This window comes from Aulonocara stuartgranti (assembly GCF_965226115.1).
Source record: "Aulonocara stuartgranti genome assembly, chromosome: 10".
NCBI classification, from domain to species: Eukaryota; Metazoa; Chordata; class Actinopteri; order Cichliformes; family Cichlidae; genus Aulonocara; species Aulonocara stuartgranti.
The window spans coordinates 21,055,722-21,072,151 of record NC_138946.1 but is presented as its reverse complement, the minus strand read 5'-3'; the positions used below and the strand labels follow the sequence as shown (position 1 = coordinate 21,072,151).

The window sequence follows — 16,430 nt, the reverse complement described above, 5'->3', positions numbered from 1 at the left end:
GGTGAGACTGTTATATTTTGATGGTGGTTGCTACCCTGTTGACTACGCGTGGCCATCTGTTAAATGGTATCACTTTCGTGAGTGTGACTCACGATTTTAGTGGGGTTCGGGCAGCAGCATATCGAGGTGGGTACTTTGGTGCTTGTCTGGTAGCGCTTTCTGGCCGGAGTAGACCGTAACGTTTACTCGACGTTTCAATCTTCTTGGCCCGCGATAGAGAAGCTAAGAGCTAGCTTGCTAACTGGGTAACAGTGCTAGACGGGGACTCCTAAACTTTTCAGGTCAGCAACCCCTGTGTAGACACGCTTCAGATACCACATTACAGATGTGATAAGGGTGTGAGCCAAGAGATTCTCTGTATCTAAAAAGATGAATTTTGTGTATCGTTATTAGGAAATCACAGTGGAATGTAAAGGGTTATTTTTTTTAACTCCCACCACATAGGTATAAATACAGATACAGGGGCCCTTGGATGTGCAAGTGCCTGGACATCCCAGGATGGCTTGAGCATATTTTTGTTGTAATATTAGCCAACTTATGTTACTTTACTTAACAGGTGTGTGTGTGTGTGTGTGTGTGTGTGTGTGTGTAATGACAACAATAAGGAGGCATCATGTTTAAAGCAATTTTGTTCACCATATCTAAAAGAATGTTAAGTTTATGACATGAGTTTTCCTTCCTGTAACTTCTCTGTCTCTTTTGTTTCTCAGGTTCAGAAAATTACTCCCCCCCCCCCCCCCCCCCCCCCCAAAAAAAACCCCCAAAACAAAACAACAACAACAAAAAACTTTCTATGTCTTCATCAGCTCTGAAAATCAAAAGAGATGTCTGTTGATGAAGATACTGCAAAAATGGGCAGTCCACAGCCTAGCTCGACGTCATCTCTGCAGCTCACGGATTGTCCTGGAGGTTACGGTGGTGTGTCTGTGATGATGGAGGGAACTGCAGCTACCCCTGACTTTGCAGCTGCTTGCCCTCTTCTGGGCACTGCTGCCTCGCCAAAACACACCAGCACAACTGATGCGCTCACCCTCGCAGACAATGCTGGACAGAGAGCCAGAGGGAACGAGAATAGCATCAATCGCAGAAATAGCTTTCATCATTCCAAACAACAACAACAACAACAACAACAACAACAACAACAACAACAGCAGCAGCAACAACAAACGAAGCTAACAAAGCGGCGCTACACTGCAAATTCTAGTTTCAAGCATCCTTCATCTGGCAAACGGAGACGAAGGGCCAACTCTGAGAGCGATTCTGTCCTGCCCACCAACTTCCTCTTGGGTGGGAACATTTTTGACCCACTGAATCTCAACAGCCTGCTGGATGAGGAGGTCAACAAGGCGCTGAATGCAGAGACTCCCAAATCCTCTCCGCTGCCAGCAAAAAGTCGAGACCCTGTGGAGATACTCATCCCCAGGGACATCACAGATCCACTGAACCTGAACAGTGGGATAGCTGACAGCAGCTTTTTGGCTTCTCCCTTCAAGAGTGGAGGAAGGAAGAGACACCGCAACAGGCACCATGGGGGAGGAGGAGGTGGTGGAGGTGGGAGTGGTGGCGGTATTGGGATTTCAGCCACACAAATTAACCTCTCAGAATCAGGAAAAAGTGAAGTTAAAACAGGTCCTTCTGTACCTCTTCAAGGTACCTTAGCCTCATGTTCTGCACTAGAATCCAACAACGAATCCGGTAGTGTTTCTAGTGTCATGGCAGAGTCCCACGAGCACACAGATTGCAGCTCAGCAAGCTGCAAGGAGGAAATGCCACCTGCATCCATGGAGGATTCCACTTCAGGGGCACCATACCAGCACACAAGTAGACGCAAGCGAAGGCGCAACTCGGGCAAACTGGAGCCCCCTGTCACCCATTCTACTCCGATTGGCAAGTCGGGACCTGGAGACAGGCATTTTGGTGCAGGGGGAGCAAGAAATTCCTTTCACACACCAAAATCTGGTTCCAAAATAGGCCCTGGAATACGCCAGCACCAGCAGCCCCACTCTCATACAAAGGAACAGCAGAAGAAGTTCCAGTATGGGAATTACAACAAGTATTATGGATACCGCAACCCGGGCTGCAGTGAAGACCCTCGTTTACGTTTGCTTCGTCCCGAGTGGTTTAGAGGTAAAGAAGTACTGGATTTGGGGTGCAACTCAGGCCATGTAACGCTCTATATCGCCAAAATGCTAAGACCCGCCCGCATATTGGGCCTTGACATTGACAGTGGTCTGATACATGCAGCTCGTAAAAACATAAGACATTATCTGTCTGAGCTGCAGACCCAAGAGGCCAGGCGAGCAATGCAGGGCAAAAAGACTAGTAAACAGGAGGAGACAAATGGAAACGCGAGTCACACAGGCACAGAAAAAGAGCACAACGAAGTCGAGAGCAGGGACGAAAATGGGAAACCAGTGAAAGCAGAAAGTGGCCCTGCAGATGATGGAAATGACAATGAGTCGTGTCACACGGATGAGATGGAGACCCAGAGGCAGGGCAGCAAAACAGAGGAAATGGAGCAAGAAGACTGTGATTCACCCCCCGCTGATCACTCTGAGAGCTGCTCTTTTCCTGTATCCCTACGGATCTCCAGGGGTCCCATTGCTGCACCCCCGCTAACACAAACATCCACGGTGCAGCCTGGGGAGTTCCCTTCAAATGTGTCCTTCATCAAGGTAAGAGAGGATTTTTTTTATTTATTTTTTCCCTTTTGGGAATATGGCTCAGATTTCTGTGTTGCTGCATATTTTAAGCCTAGATGGCAAATTCAAAAAAATTAGACACTGTGTCCTGCTTTATAACGTAATGTTAGGGTAACTGAATAAAATGTAAAAATGCACAAAAAGGTGTGTGCATTATGAGAACTGACCAGCCTCTCAAGAGAACTTGATGCAAGTTGTGCACACACTTCCTCTCACTGTGAATTTTTGTTTTTCTTCCCCACTATAAAACAGTTATATATATATTATATCTAAAAAAAAAAACTGACCTTTGCATTTTATTGTCACATTAGTTGAGCCGTGGCTAAATATTAAAAGGTATTATGATGAATCCATACAGTAATTGGTTGTAAAATTTATTTGCATAACACTTATCAAAACCAGCGTTGTAAAATGCTTCCCAAAAAACAGAGTAAATGAACTAACTAGGAGGAAATAAAAAAAAAAAAAAAAAAACCAAACAAAAACAATGTACAGTACGAGTTAAAAGTTTGGACACACCTTCTCATTTAATGGTTTTGCTTTATTTTCATGACTCTTTACTTTGCGGATTCTAACTGAAGCCATCAAAACTATAAATTAACTCGTATGGATGTTGTAAATGTTGTAAACAAATAATGTGAAATAACTCAAAACATGTTTTATGTTTTAGATTCTTCAAAATAGCCACACTTTGCTTTGATTACTGCTTTGCACACTCTTGGAATTCCCTCGATGAGCTTCATGAAGCTAGTGCACAACCCCAATGATGGTCCCAACCCCATTAAGAAGGAACGAAATTCCACAAGTAATCCTGACAAGGCACACCTGTGAAGTGAAAACCATTTCACGTGACTACATCATGAAGCTCACTGAGAGAAGGCCAAGGGTTTGCAGTGCTGTCAACAAAGCAAAGGGAGGCTACTTTGAGGAATTTGAGGAATTTATCTTTTTTTTTCTTTGCTACATAATTCCATATATTTTGCTTCATATATCTGATGACCTCAGTATGTCTCTACAGTGTTGAAAGTAGTAAAAATCAAGAAAAACCATTTTATATATTTTTTGTTATATGTTAACCCTGCATTATTACTTTGGTGTGTGTGTGTGTGTGTGTGTGTGTGTGTGTGTGTGTGTGTGTGTGTGTGTGTGTGTGTGTGTGTGTCAGTCAAACTATAGGCTCCCTGAGTTTTAGGTAACTGGTGATTTTGAACTAATAGGTAAAAACGGCAAAGAGCAATTTAATATTGTGATATAATAAATATTATAGGTTCCATTAAAGTGTCTGAAATCAACTGTGTTTAAGCCACACTTGCTTTTGCACTCTGCAGTCCTTTTATATGTATTTGTTGAATGGAAAAGGGGAAAAATACATAGTTTCCAAAGGAAATTGATAACTGCCTCTTCTGTGATAGTGGAATTGGATATTGATGGCACACCAAAATAATGAAGTTGTAGATTAACAATTAAAAAAAATAAAAAAGGCAGAAAAGGTGTTGTAATTGCAGGACAGTCTGAGCAGTGAGCTATCAGAACTTTTTTTTCTGTAATTTTACATTTATTTATTCATGCTAACAGATTTCTTTAATTTACTACAGCAATGTTTCTTCTTATTGTGTAGAAAAACTGAGATGTGTTGTTAAAAGTGTGTTTCTTTTTCTTATATTAAGATATCGCTGGGATTTTAAATGTCTTTACATTACCAGTAGGAGGGAGTGTTACTAGTCCAGCCCACTTAAAATCAAAGTGGGGTGCATGTGGCTGACAATGTAAAAAGATTTTATCAGTTTTATCAGGATGTCAGGTTATTAATGTGTTCTTCTACTTTTATCTTTTAATGCTGGTTGAAGATTAGCACTACTACTACTTTCTGCCAGTGGAGGTGCATTGCTTTATACCAGACACTGGTAAAATGAATGGAAATATATTTTAGGGCAGTACCCTTCTGAGATTTTGATGAATTTTTCTTAGTTACTAATCGGAACATTTAAATATTAAAAACTAAGCTTCATCTTTGAGAGAATTTTTTTTTTTTTTTTTTTTTTAAAGAATGTTCTCAAATGTGGGCAGTGGGTTTATTTTACGGCATTAACAGTGTACTAAACACTGTAGATTTTGGCTTTTCTGTGACCCACAAAGGGTCACAGGAAAATACATATATATATTATCAGTGTTCAAAATAGTGACTATTCCCATAATGCTGTTCCCCATTTCCTCAGTCAGATCTACTGCTTTTTCAGGGCTACTGATCTAAAATAAATAAATAAGTAAAATATCAAAGATAGCACTGACCAAATAGCCATGTTCGAAACCCCAGATCAGGACTTTATAAATGAATGATGTCATGACGGCTGTTTCCATCTTTTATATACAGTTTTTGATTTTTGACCAAAACTCAACAGGTAGAAATGTGAGATTGAGATTCTAGTTTGGGAGGTTAATCAGTTTCCAATTTCTCAGCAGTGACCAGCTTCAAAAGAAGTCTGTATTGGATCCATGAAATTGAATTGCACAAGAAGGGCCTATTTTTCTCACCTCATCTCTTCTCTCCTTTAGGCTAATTATGTACTGGAGAGCGATAATCTTCTTTTGACACAGCGACCAGAATATGATGTGATTCTTTGTTTGAGCGTCACTAAATGGGTCCACCTGAACTGGGGGGACAGTGGCCTCAAGCGGCTCTTTAAGAGGGTCTACAGACATCTCCGTCATGGGGGCCTTTTCATCCTGGAGCCACAGCCCTGGGAGTCCTACGTGAGGAGAAAGAAGCTAACTGTAAGAACCTGAGATGACATGGTTGACGTTTGTATTGCTGGAAGACTGTCTGAATATAAATCGGTCATTTAAAAAACCTGGTTGATTGGCTGAAATATAACAAATGTTCCCTTTTTTCCCCTTGCCTGACAGGATAATATTAGCAGGAATTATCACAGCATCCGTCTCAAACCTGACCTGTTTTCGTCATATCTTACAACTGAAGTGGGCTTCACCAGTTTTGAATACATTGGGCCCCCCAAGTGTTCAGTAAGAGGTAACTACACAATGATTTGTCAAAGCAGATATATTCTCAGGATTGTATCCAGCATTGTAGTTTGCTGCCATGTTCATCTTTATTTATTTATTTATCTATCATCCTGACAGGTTTTCAGAGGCCAATCTATGTATTTCACAAATGACTGCGCCTGCCTTGAACATCATTGAATGTGAGTAGCCTAAACCACCATCATACATTCAAGCCAGCCATCTACACTGGACTACAAGGAACAATCTGAAACCTTGAAACCGTTACTCCGGCGTTTGATGCTGAAGATGAATAACAGAAAGGAAAATGGGACCAAAAGTGGAATGACATTTTTTTTTAAGGATTCAGACTGTCAAAGAGAAAGATGTTAAAGTCCTCTGTGACTAGAAAATATTAAAAGTGTGGAGTAAACTCTGATAGGACTCCATGGGTAACCTGGAACAAAACTCCTAGTTTGGCCTGAGTGTGGAAGAGGTGTTCATCTGCTCAGATTTCCATGGTGGTCCATCTAGTGGTATTGATGCCCCCAGTTTGATCCATGGCCATAACTTGGGTTGGAATATCTTGGGCCATATCTTTACTTTCAGGAAGTTATTCTGTGCCACCATATTTCTATATCTTTTACATATTAGGATTGGACGATGGGAAGTCTTATCCAATTGGTCGCAATCACCATTTTTAACAGGTGATAGATGTTATATTCATCAACTGTATGTCGCGTAAGCAAAGCTGCACTATAATGCATACAATGCCATTGAAGAGATGATATTAAATCTTTTGAAAAGTAAAGTGTTTTATGCTGTGCAAGACACTGCGCACAATACTTGTGAATGTAGCCCCCCCACTGTAACTACTGAAGACTTAGAAATCCTGCCTTACCTGTTAAATATATGTTTAAACCCTTGAATGCTCTTGCGGCAACCATATAAGCGCACATTTGTTTGTGATGATTAAAACAGTTACACACGGTCAGTCACTGAGACAGTTTAACACTAATGGCCTATGTGTTTGTCCCATCTTCCAAACCTAATGCGCACCATGTTCTTTGCCTTGTTTTTTTAATTAGCTAAATTTTGCTGAATTCTCTTTCATACATGTTAAATAGTGCTCAAAATTTCTTCATGTTTTGAATACGACGTCAGAAAAAGCACCTACATCACACAAAGACCTTAACAAGTGGAAAGTGGGGTGTCTGAATAAATAGAAATATAATGAGGCACAGTGGGGAAAGGTTTGCTAAACAGCCAAAATAGCATCCAGTTAAATTTGAACTGAGATGGTGGGACATCCATGTTATTATTCAGCCCACAAGGACTATTTTAAGTAGATCTGTAGCAGGCAGCCATCTTTTTTTTCTTATATTTTTTCTTAAACAGTTAAGCCATAGCCATACCTTATCTGCTGTCTCCAGTGTCCTTCATGAGGTGCTGACTGATACAACTGAGCGTAAAATTGAGGCAAAGGCGATTTGAGGCCCTGTGGTGTCATCAGTCCTGTATAAATCAGAGACATTCTATTTTGTGGGTCTGTTCTCATGCTCATCCAGTAGTCCCTTGAGCCCCGTGTTGATTTCTAGTTATTCTATACATGTAAGCATAAACAAAAAATACTGGAAAATGAATTGTTGCTTTAATATTGTTTTTATTTTGTTGTATTTTTTTTTTAAACCAAATTTCAGTATGACTATGCTTTTTGTTTTGACAAACTTCCATTTTTTCTGTATTTTATTTATTTTATTTTATTTTTTTCCTGTCATTCTGTTGGGGCAGATCACACCCTCACTGCTTTTAATCTTTGACCAATAAGGCCTGTTCAGTGTTTCCCAGAGATCTGGGTTCTGTTTGTGATGGTGTTGGGGATGGGTGTCGGGTGGCAGCGTTCAAAAGAAGCTACACACATTTTGTCAATGTGCTTCTCAGTAAATATTTTAACTGACCAAGCATCTCCGGACAAATAAATAGCAGACCATCTCCAGTGAATTCATTGTCTTATAAATGAGCCTTTGACCGCCACTGGTCCTTGCTAGCTTGCAGTGGATATCTGGACAACAGTGACTACTTTCCTCATCCCCACCTAGACAGTGTTGATGGAGCCTGAGAGGATCAAGCAGCTGAATGATATGAAAGGACATTAAAACAGAGACTTGGCTATCAAGTCAGGTGGAAAGGAAATACAAGAAGGCAGTGGCTAGCTAGTTTACTTGTAACTTGGCTTTTAAAATTAGACTGTTGACGATTAATTTGTAATCTGAGTATTAAAAGCTGGTGATCTCTTGAGTGGGGAAAAAAACAATAATAGCTAAAAAGAGTCCTCAAATATACTTCATTGACCTGCCCAAGTAATAACTAGGTGTGAGAAACACTGGAGGTACAGGTATTCCTTGTGTTTGCTTTTTTAATTGGTTTCCACTGAGCCCACCCATCTGCAACCTTTCGTTGGAAGAGGCTGGCACAGAAAATCTTCCTTTCATGTGGCTGGTTCCGTTACGGGTGCGATAGTGCAGGCGATGATGGACGATATGTTTCCAATGTAAATAAGTTTGCAGATTTTGTTCATAATGGCCTGAGTCGTTTATACAGTGTTTTATGGTTTTCTTTTGTTCTTTTATAATGTTTGCTGCCAATTTACAAGTGAGTCATAGTCCTTTTTTTTTTTTTTTTTTTTTTTTGTCTGGGGGAAAAAAAAAGACCGGTAGCTTTGTATCTACAAAAAAGTATGTACGTTGCAAAGTTCAAATTTTTATTTTGCATTGTTCTGCCCTGGCAGGCACATTTATTGTTAGGCAAGTTGTTTGTTTGTTTGTTTGTTTGTTTTTTCTTTTTTTTTCTTTCTTTTTTTATAAATTGTTTGAAAGATCGTTTGTCGGTGCACTCTCTCATTTCACTTCATTTGCCATGTTGTAGACGTTTAAGGTTCTTCATAATAGAAAGTTTACTATTTTTCTTTCTCCCAACAAATTCTCCAGAAAAAGTTGTCAAAGTATAAATTGAGCAAGCAGAATACATTGTGAATTTCTGCACAATTTAGCCTCAAGCTCAGTTGGCATATCAGACAGAACACCAGATCACACCTTTCTCCTGTGCTAAGACAATCGGACTCTCAGGCCCACTGCTGTACTTTCAAGGGCATTTTGCTTTATGCATTATCAACAGCTGTTTTCCTTCTGGCAATCAGCATTTTAGTAGAACAACAAATTGTTATACGCCTAGGTTGTGCTTTGCCACCTATGTTTTAATATTGCACCTTACCGTCTTAGCAGTGGTGTCTTACAGATTTTAACCCAGTATGCCTGACTTGTACATCCAGGCATCCAAGTGAGAGCATGTCTTTGCTGGAAGTATGAAGTTACATGTTGTCATATACAGTGCTGTATAAAATTTCAGAATCCCCTTGAGGTTTTGCACAATTTGTATTAATTCCTTCTTCTGGTTGGTTAATGACATTAAATCATACCAAAAATCCGGAATAAGAGAAGTTCAGTTTTACTAGCTTAAAACTTATAGTGCTCAGATCTCTTATTCAGGTTATAGTAGTAAACAAAGACTGCCTTTTGCTTTGTTCTAGTGGGCAAAAGAAAATCCTCTTAATTGGAATACTTTATTAAATCTTCACTGTATTAAAGCAAAGAAAACCAGAATAGTTTAATAATAAATGTAATAGGATCTTTAAAAAGTAAAAACAAGTGAAACTGAATTAAAGTCTTTTTTTTTTTTTAATGCACATTTAACCCAATGAGTGACATATGTGTGAACTTGACATGTGTTCTTGGTTTTGTGAGATGCATTATTACAGATGATCTATTAATCGTCCTCTGCAAAACCCACTTGTGGATGCAACAAACACTATGCTTACACTGTCTTTTGCTGTAACTGCAGTAAAATTGTGGTGCTAATTAATGTCTACATCATATGTATCTGAGCATTGTAAGATTTGAGCAATTCATTAATTTAAATTAGCAACAAATTTAAAAAATCTCTGACCCAGCTGTAAATTATTGCTTTTAATTTATTAGGAGTTACAGCGTGTAATCAAAAACTAAATACACTAGGTTAGATTCTAGGTAAAAGTTGATATATAGCCAAAGCATAATTTTTGACTGCAACATTGTATTACCTCAAGGGGAATGAATTTTTTTTTTTTCATGGCACTAAAATTCACCTAAATGCTGAATTTGCACTGATATGAAACATGGTAATGAAAGTAGTTTAGTACATTTTTTTGCAGTTGATGTTTTACATGTACCTTCATAGAATCAGTTTTCTGGAAAAACTGATCAGTATAACCCCCTCTGTCAGGGAATGTTTTACATTTCATGCCTCTGAACAACAAGCTATATCTGAATGTTTCTGTGTTTAACATTTTAACTGATTAAACTTTGTTCCAGATTTGTTGGTTCAGTATTTGCTTATGAGGTATTAAATATGGAGAGGGTTTTTTTTTCCACATCTGTTTACTTTTTTTTACAAAGGTTTCTTTGATTAAACATCAAAACTTTCACACTGGTTGTGGTCTACCCATAAGGTTTCTTACACTGAAACAGCCTTCACAGCCTTTCTAAAGGCGTAGTGGCATTGAAGAAAGTAACATGTTAAAGGGAAGTTGTGCACTTTCTACCAGATCAAAGTTATTAGATTCACTAGAAAGGTTATTTACCAGTATGTTGGAGCTATATAACCACAAGAATAATAGTGTCATGATAGCTGTGATATCAAATACATTCCCAAACAATCAACTAATATTCACCATGGTATTTGAGTAACTGGAGAAGTAAATAACAGTCATAAACACAAACGGTCAAAGCTTTTACTGTTTCCAATAAGACTGAAAAGGGGGAAAAAGAAGAAGAGTGAAACTCATACCCAGGAGTTACTAATCAGATGCACTTGATTAATTGATCATCAGGAAGTGTGAGCACCTCTATAATAACACACGTTATTGGTTTACTGGCCTTGATCTTTAGGTGTGTGTGTGTGTTAACACACTGCTGTTGTTTGCTGTGAAAATCCCAGCAAATTCATCCTAAAGTTAGACTGTAAATCCTCAGAGAAAACTGCATAAAATCCAAGAGCTACATCTAGGACTCTACAGGCCTCAGTTAACATGTTAAACTAGGAATAGAATAACTTTATTATTTACATTCTTTGAAAATTGCCTTTGGTCTGCCAAGCCATAAACAAATCAATCAAATCACTTCACATCAACACACATTCATACATACCCACACATAAAACGTTGATACAACAAGAATAAAAACACCTTTGACCACTTTTTTTGTTAGTTAGAGGAATCCTTGCTGTTGTCCCGAGGGCATTAATTCAAAGTCAGAATCAAGAGGGTGTTCAGGGTCAGCAACAATAGACCAGGCTTTCCTCCAAACAGTCTGATGATACAGCTTATCCAATTAAATTTGTTGTCGACCAGTAAGTTTTAGAGATGGACCAATCCGATATTACATATCGGTATCAGTCCGATACTGGCCTAAATTACTGGATCGGATATCAGAGAGAAATAAAAAATGTAATCCGATCCATTAAATATCATGAAATCACTTCACAAAACTTGTGACATGGCGTAACTCGGCTCATAACCTTAGCAGTAGGAGCAGTAAGCATCACGTGATAGAGCGGCTGTGGCTCGCCAGACTTGTCGGTGGTCTGTTTGAGCATTTGGAGCCTCGCTACCAACCCGGCATTTCATCTCCGACAAAGTTATCCCAGAGAGAAGTAAAGCAAGTGTGTAAGTTCATCTCTGAATGTTAGTAAATCATTCCCGTTAAGCTTAACAACCGATATATGGAGCCACTGCCTCTTCTCTCTCCCTCCCTCTCCTGCTGCTACTTCAATCATGAAACTGATTAATGATCAGCCGATCGGCTTTTCTGTCATGACTCCGTCTCTCTTGTTTGTTTTTGGCCCACTTTGCACCAGAAAGATGAAACCAGCGGCTGAACAACAGCAGCACGTTTAAGCTTGATAAGCTGTTGTTAGAATTTATTTAATATTACTTTCTACACCAGGATCCTTTTCCACGCAACTGACGGCTGGTAACAGTGCAGGGGCGGATCTAGCAAAGTTTAGCCAGGGGGGCCGATAGGGCATTAACAGGGAAAAGGGGGCAAAAGACATACTTTTCTTTCTTATTCTCATTTAAAATAATTAAATAATAAGTATTAAATAATTATCTGAATCTTACACCCAAAGTTTTAATTTTATGTAAAATGAATAGAAGTTCATTACTGTATATAGTAACTATTAAGTCTAATATACCCTAGTAAGCTATAGTACTTTTTCCTTTGGTAAAGGTACCATCTGTGTAGTCTGCAATTCTGTTGAAGAAAGATGTTGAATCTATTTAATATTTCTTGGAAAATAATTGATTTCTGTGCATTTTTTTTCCACACTGCATCAAATTAAGGTTGATTACGTCGATTAAGCATCATGAGGTGGAGCGTGAGGGGTGGTTCCCTATTTTTTTTTTTGTTGTTGCTGGGAGTTGGAACCCTATTAGTTAGGTTGCTTAATATTTACGCTAAGTACTCTTTAAAATACCAGAATAGGGAGGATGGTGTAGGCTTAAGTTTATTAGACTGATCAGTATTGCTGAATTATGAAATATTTTGGGTGCAGTGTATTTTTTGCATACAGGTATAACAGAATAGCCTTAGTGTTGTTGTTGTTGTTTTAAAATTTGAGTATGAACTTATACAAAATGCAGCAAGATATTAAAAAAACAGTTTTATTGATTAAAAAACACTATATCTGTTACGTTCCCCTGAGGGGTCTAGGTGGTGAGGGGGAAGTAACAAAAAGTGTCCGGGTCAGAAAAAGGAGTCAAGGAGGCAAAAGGGTTAAATTAAAGAGTTTTATTAAAGTAGCTCAACTAAAAGAGACGGACAAGCCGCTATCACCATTTAAGGAAAACAAACAAGACTCAACCGTTGGTCAATACAGTAAAAAAATCAAAGTCAAAAAGAGAGCAGCTCACTAGCTGCAACCACACAAATGGCACTCTGGCCCAGAGCTCACCTTTCCCTGGGCTTAAATACTTTTACACAGCTGACTCACATCAGTCAGGATATCAGGATTCATATCGGTATTGGCAGATATCCAAATTTATGGTATCGGTATCGGTGGTATCGTGCCATCTCTAGTAAGTTTTCCAGCAGTTTGTTCTTAATTGCCACAGTCAGGCTGAAATATTGATTTTAAGGATGCTTTCAATCAAACTGACATAAAGTCTGTCTAAAACTTTGTGGCCAACTCCAAAGTCGCTTAACATCCTATAAAGAAACTGTGATTCTTTGATTATTTTCTTGCAAACTGAGTCAACATTAATCACAGAGTTAAACTTGTCATCAATATATGTTCCCAAATACTTCAAGCTATTAATGACTTCTGCAGACTGACCAGAAAGTGAAAGACCTGTTACGGTGCATGTGTAATAAGACCAGCTCTTTTGTTTTGTTGTTATTAATAAACAAATGACGTGATTTACACCATTTTTCCAACATATGTACCTGAAAGAAATAGTTAATGTTAGAGTTCCTATAAAAGAGATCAACAATAGCAGTATCATCAGGATATTAAAGTTCATGGCAATTAGAAAAAGACTGAACAAGTATGGCTTGTGTGGAAGGGTTGCTGGGGGAAAGCATATTCCCTCCAGAAAAACATGACATCAGAGGCTTAGGTTTGCAAAATTGCATCTGAACCAACCACAAGATAAAAACCAAAGTGCAGATGTTTAGCCATAACGCACCAGGCAATGCTTGGCAAAAAACCCAAACATAGGATATCAGAAGCCTCATAGCAATTATCAAGCACGGTGGTGGATAGGTGAGGATGTGGGCTTGTTTTGCAAGGACTATGCATCCAAGCATAGCAGCAAAACTACAACAGAACGGCTGAAAAAAGTCCAGATCTCGACCCAACTGAAATGAGAGCTTTGCATTAACAAATACCAACAAACCTCAATGAACTGAAGCTGCTCTAAAGAGGAGTGGCTCAAAAATTCTTTCACAATGATGTCAGCGTCTGATAAAGTCAGCAGAAAACAAGTTATTACTTCAGCTTATTGCTGCTAAAGGTGCTTCTGCAAGCTACTGAATTATGTGATGTAATTAGTCTTTCATAGGACTCCATTGAGTCCTGTGTTCTCATTCTTCATATTTAGCAATGCTGCAATTTAGTTCACGCACTCTCTGATCAGCATTCCCGCACTGACTACTCTTTGAGTAATTCTGTGAGTTTCTTCTTAACTGCATATTGTTTAAACTTCATTTCACTTTAATCATTAATGAAACAGCACCTGCATGCTTAAATAAAACAAACCAAGACTGGCACCAATAACCATACCGTGTTCAAAGTCACTTTCTTCCCTCATTCTGATGCTCAGGTTCTCTTGACCATGTCTGCATACCTAGATGCAATTAGTTGCTTCCATGTGATTGGCTAATTAACAAGCAGTTGAACTGGCCTATCCAACAAAGTTGCCAGTGAGTGTTATATTCATGTTGTTAAAAATAAATGTATTTCAACTTCAAAGACACTGCAGGAATTTGAATTGTTAAAATCAGATTTCAGCTCTCTGACTTCTTCACTACATTGCTCATTCCTCCCATTATCACGTGATTAATGAGTGTCAGTTTTTTGTTTTGTTTTTAAAAAAACAAGTGTCAGGTTTTTAAAAGTACCTCAATACTCCCAGCAGTCCATTGTGAAACACAACTTTCTGTTTTAAGCTGTTGTTGTCAGCTTTATGAAGACAGACGGACGTATAAACAGGTCTGGCTGGGGGGTGGGTTCCCTTTTGTAGTTTGATCACGCTGTGCTGTCTGAATAGTTCACCCCAGATGACAATGCAGGGCACAATACAGTGGCTCATGTTTACAAATATCATCCATGCCTTTAACACCTAAAACCCCAAAGCAGTTATTGACCACCTTCGGATCATGGCTCATTTGACTCTACATCATGACCATATGGATAAGTTAATGTTTCAATCAGCTAGTTGCTAAATATCAGTGTTGCAAAATATATGATGGCAGCCTTTTTGCAGTGGATTAGTGGTGAGTGCTTAAACATAACAGTTTAACGTTTTCGTAAAATGAAATCGATAATGAAAACCACAGAGCCAATCAGCAAGAACATCTGACCTTACGATCAGAGAGAGGCAGATAACATGACAATGAATTTGCTTTGCAGTCGTGACTGGTGGATCCTGACATTGCCTGTCTGTTCTAGACAATGTTGTCCAGACAGACAGAATGGTGAGATAACATAAACACAGACAAGAGACATAACACTTCATTCACAAAAGCTCTATTCCATCCATCACAGCTATTTGGGTCAGTCACTTGACCATTATTGTCTCCTGTCAGTACAGGGCTGGGGTGACAGCATGCCAGACTCAACCCAGACTGCTTTCTATGCTTTTATTTTCCCAAGGTCAAGCCAAGTTGGCGTAATTGGTGGAATATGGAAATTAATTGTATATTTTAAATGGTTTTCAGATGTAAATTATGTTTAGACTGACTGGGAGCATCCCAACTTAATGGCATCAACAAACCAAACATCAGCACATTTATTTTAATGCATTTATTGTCAACACTGCAGACCAGAGAGGTAAAGGTGACAGCTCAAACAGTTCTGTTGTAAAGAATGCGAGGTACATGGCAGATACACACCTAAGAGCTGCAAATGAGCTTTGTCTAGCTACAGAAAGTCCACTTCAAAAGCACTCATTGTCAGATCCCACAGGATGCTGGGAGGCCAAGAGGGGTCGAATGACAGTAAAGTTGTCATAGTTTCATCCAGGAGCGTTACTATGACCACAGCTGCCTGTACTGAATATGTCAGAACTGATGATGTGATAACTTTCAGGCAGCATTAGGCAAGTGGAGCGCTGCTAGTATCTCATAGCACAGCACCTGGAAAAATAGAAGAGTAAAACTTCAGTTAAACTTGCAATTAGAGATAATTTCTTATGGGTTTGTACCTTTAGCAAAAGCACTATAACAATCGTTCCACGCCTACCTGTATCTTCGGGGGCAGCCGTGATGACCAACAATGTATTCTTGAGCATAGCAGAACCGTCTGCAGAGTCCTCTATACCCACAAGTCCAGTACTGCGTTTCTGGATCAGTTCCTGTAGATAATTATTTAAAAATGACATTCCAGCATCCCTGATGAATGTTGGCTTACTGGCATTTCCATAAGCTATGGTGGCAACGAATCCTTCAGATATTTACAGCACCTAAAATGTATCTGACATAGAAAGTTGTATCGTTTTATGATGTCTTACTTCTCCTCAGTTCAAACACAAACAGGCCCAGTACACTTACGGTGTAGTTTGAGCATATGCGACACTTTGATTTGCTTCATTTCAGTCTCTTACTGTGACAAAGCGGATGCATTCAATCCTTACCCTCCCCAGCTGCGAGCATCAGGAGAAGCACGAGGAGAACCAAGCTCAGTCCCTTCATGTTTGGGTACCAATGAGCTTTCAGACACTGCCGCTGACGCGCTGGTGCTGCATTTATACAGCAGTTGAAGCACGGGGGAGGAGTCCGGCGTGCTCTGTCCAAATCACAATAGCAGAGCATCACTGAGTGATGAGAGTCTGAGGGCTGAAGGTCAGGACTGTCGGTTCACTCAGCATAATCAACAGCTGCAGCCTCTTGAGAATTTGAAGTTTCTTTTTGTTTATTA

At 39.2% G+C, this 16,430-nt stretch overlaps 1 protein-coding gene across 1 annotated transcript; it reads left to right on the top strand.

The window, feature by feature from the left end:
* Positions 1 to 737: 737 nt before the first annotated feature.
* On the top strand, positions 738 to 10,106 carry mepcea (methylphosphate capping enzyme a). The gene is made up of 4 exons (XM_082547890.1): positions 738 to 2,675; positions 5,256 to 5,474; positions 5,607 to 5,730; positions 5,841 to 10,106. Exons 1-4 carry the CDS (start codon positions 825 to 827, stop codon positions 5,873 to 5,875), a joined length of 2,229 nt encoding a protein of 742 aa, XP_082404016.1. The 5' UTR covers positions 738 to 824; the 3' UTR covers positions 5,876 to 10,106.
* Positions 10,107 to 16,430: the final 6,324 nt, after the last annotated feature.

Bases quoted from the DNA above. Each gene is read 5' to 3' on its own strand.
- mepcea (XM_082547890.1), top strand. From the start codon at position 825: ATGTCTGTTGATGAAGATACTGCAAAAATGGGCAGTCCACAGCCTAGC. The intron at 2,676-5,255 runs GTAAGAGAGGAT...TCTCTCCTTTAG, and splicing joins CAAATGTGTCCTTCATCAAG to GCTAATTATGTACTGGAGAG. The intron at 5,731-5,840 runs GTAACTACACAA...TCATCCTGACAG, and splicing joins CCCCAAGTGTTCAGTAAGAG to GTTTTCAGAGGCCAATCTAT.